The sequence below is a fragment of the Clarias gariepinus genome, chromosome 16, assembly GCF_024256425.1.
Source record: "Clarias gariepinus isolate MV-2021 ecotype Netherlands chromosome 16, CGAR_prim_01v2, whole genome shotgun sequence".
NCBI lineage: Eukaryota > Metazoa > Chordata > Actinopteri > Siluriformes > Clariidae > Clarias > Clarias gariepinus.
The window spans coordinates 27,408,145-27,411,365 of NC_071115.1; the positions used below are offsets into that span (position 1 = coordinate 27,408,145).

General features: G+C 36.4%; 1 gene segment (V, D, J or C); it reads left to right on the top strand.

Annotated features, from left to right (window-relative positions):
- Positions 1-2,717: 2,717 nt before the first annotated feature.
- On the top strand, positions 2,718-3,221 carry LOC128544295 (Ig heavy chain V region 914-like). The segment is given in 2 exon segments: positions 2,718-2,812; positions 2,911-3,221. Coding segments are annotated over 2 exon segments (351 nt in total).

Below are 3,221 nucleotides of genomic sequence, written 5' to 3' on the forward strand. Positions count from 1 at the left end.
TGATGATTGGAGGAGCTGTTAAAAGGGCGGAACCCCTTTTTTGATTGACAGCATGTCTTAAGTATACATCAGCGCTACAGAGATTCGAGTTCAGTCCCATGCGGATTTGCAGGTGAAGTGGTACGACGATGCTGCACTCTGTAATGTTTGATATAAACCATTTTTGTTTGTACAAATCATTCTTTAAATAATAAAAAAAATCATATTATAGCGTCCTTGACTTTGCTCCTTGTTTCAACATTTTAAAGTTAGTTCATTCATATAATTAAAGTAGCTCATGAAAGGGGAAATTAGCCAGCTAGCAAGCTGTGCATAATGGCAGACGCAGACGGTGCTATAACATAATGGATTTTATGATGAAGGCCTAATATTAGCTTCCCCTGTTTCAAAAGCTAGCAGCCGCCACTGCTGTAAATTAATAATTTTCCTGTGTGGGGCGGTCTTTATTTGGTGTAGGGGTTAGCACTGTAGCCTTGTAGCTCCAGGTTTCAGGTTCGGTTACAACAATTGCAACATTTATTTATCAGGAAAATCATACAGCATACAGTACATTTAACCATCCAGCAGCACAGTTTATTTAAGAGGACAAAACTTTTAGACTGAGGACACGGCTGTGTATTACTGCGCCAACTACTGTTTATTTACATCTCTCTGTAGTACACTTGACCCCAGGAACAAGTGTATAAAATGAACTAACAGGGCTAAGACCACTTTATATTTCAAATATTAAAGGGGAAAAAGTAATCCTTTTTTGACTTTTTCTGTGTAACATGGCTTTTCCTTGTTATGATTTTCCTAAATGTGAAAGTTTACCACTTCTAAAAGAAATATATTTATGTTATAGACATATAGCATATCTATCATGCTTTGGGATTATGTTGCAGCCAGTGGCTCAGGGAACATTGCAACAAATATATTCCACTAAATAGCAGAACATTCTGGAAGTAAACATCACACCTTCTGTAAAGCTGAAGCTGCAAAGGCTGTGAATACTTATGTACATGTGCTTTCTCAATTGTTTTTTTTTTTTCAATAAATTAGAAAAAATCTTAAGTAAACTTTTTTCATGTTGTCATTATGGGGTGTTGTGTGTAGAATTCTAAGAAGAAAAAAAAAAGAATCCATTTTAGAATAAGGCTGTGACATAACAAAATGTGGAAAAAGTAATGTGCTGTGAATACTTTCCGGATGCACTGTACCTCGAAATTCACTATGGAATACCTCAAGAGGCGCAATCTGAAGGTTTTGGAATGGCCATCACAGTCCCCTGATTTAAACATCATTAAAAATTTGTGCATAGATCTTAAAAGGGCTGTGCATGCAAGAGGACCAAAGAATATTACAGAGCTAGAAGCCTTTTGCAAAGTAGAATGGGAGAAAATCCCAAGTACAAGAAATGAAAGACTTTTAGCTGGATATAAAAAGCATTTGCAAGCTGTGAAATATGCCAGAGGACGTGTTACGAAGTACTGTAGGGTGCTCAAACTTTTGCACAGTAGCACAATAATGTTTTAATGTTTTATCTTTGTTCAATTTGTGACATAAAAGTAACTATGCGCCAAGTTTGCTAAAAAAATGTCACGGAATACCACCAGAGGGCGCCATGTTCCTGGACTCCATTTTGTTTTCATTTGTAGTTTTTGAGTTTTTTGTAATAGACTTCATTTCCAAGAGTGCACCTCGGTCAGGTGACAGGAGCGCACCTGAACCGAGGTTAGCTAATTAAGTTCTTTATAAATAGTCTTGCATTTGTTGAGTTACCCTTTTGTGTGAATCCTTAATATTGCTTGTTATAATGTTATACTTGTTATTAATAATACTTGTTAAAGCATTAAGTTTGTTAATACTTCGTGTCACGCAATTTCCTTTAACTCCTGGTTTGTGTTCCTTCTGTTTTGTGATTCTCATGTTTAGTTCCTAGCCTGTTCTGTTTAGCTCTTAGCCTGTTTTGTTTAGCTCTTAGCCTGTTTAGTTTAGCCTTTATGTTCAGTTATTTATGTTTACCTCATAGCCATGTTAGCTCCTAGCCAATTATGTTAGCGCTTATGTTTAGTTCTTTATGCTTATTTCCTAGTCTTGTTAGCCCTTGTGTTTAGTTCTTTGTGTATCTCCTAGTCTTGTTAGCTTCTATGTTTAGTTACTTGTTTAGTTTTAATTAGATTAGTGTTCTGGTTAAGCTTCTGAGTCTGTTAGGTCTGGTATAAATAATTCACCCCCGCCACTATGTCTTTTGCCAAGTCCACACCCCAGTTTCATAACAAATATTGTGCATTTTTTTAATCCATTTCCAAAAGAGACTGTCAACATGTACATTTATGTATGTATATACAGATTTTAACTTTGTTGCCCTGAGCCACTATATTTTATACAATAAACTTGTAAAAGCTTACCACTTATTTTTTTTTTCTTTTAATTTAGGAGTGAATACATTTTTGTAGATTGCCACTCATCTACATTTGCGTTAAATGTATTAAAGTTTAGGGTTTATTAAATGGTCCTGAAAGTCTTAATTGGTTTTACCAGGAACCCTTTCTGATATTGAAGCATGCTGTAATAAAGTTCTACATAAAACTTTATAATCACCCGTTCATCCATACACTGAGCAATCTGTGGTTGTGGATTTAATACATCCATAGTGCACATGGACCCTCCCTATTCAAATAGACTCGAGTATAAACTGTATGTTGTTGGCTGTTATAGTTTACAGTGAGCTCTGTAATAGTTAACACTCACATACACTTTAAATCTGGTTAAAACAGGACTTGAACAAGGATGGTTTTGGGATATTGTATTTTATTTGTACTTATTTCATGTAAGTTCTTTTCTGTTCTTTTTCCTAAAATAATTTACAGGAAAATCATCTATTCTGACATAAACATCACATTAACTAGGTCTACTCGTTTTTTACAGATTCTTATGGACAGTCCCTGACCTCCTCTCCTGCTGTGGTGAAGAGACCTGGAGAGTCAGTCACTCTGTCCTGTACTGTCTCCGGATTCTCAATGAGCAGCTACTACATGAACTGGGTCCGTCAAAAACCAGGACAAGGACTGGAGTGGATCGGAAGCATAGATGGTGGCACTAGCACATATTTCGCTCAGTCTCTGCAGGGCCAGTTCTCCATCACTAAAGACACCAATAAAAACATGCTGAACCTAGAAGTGAAGAGTCTGAAAGCTGAAGACACGGCTGTTTATTACTGTGCACGAGACACACACTGA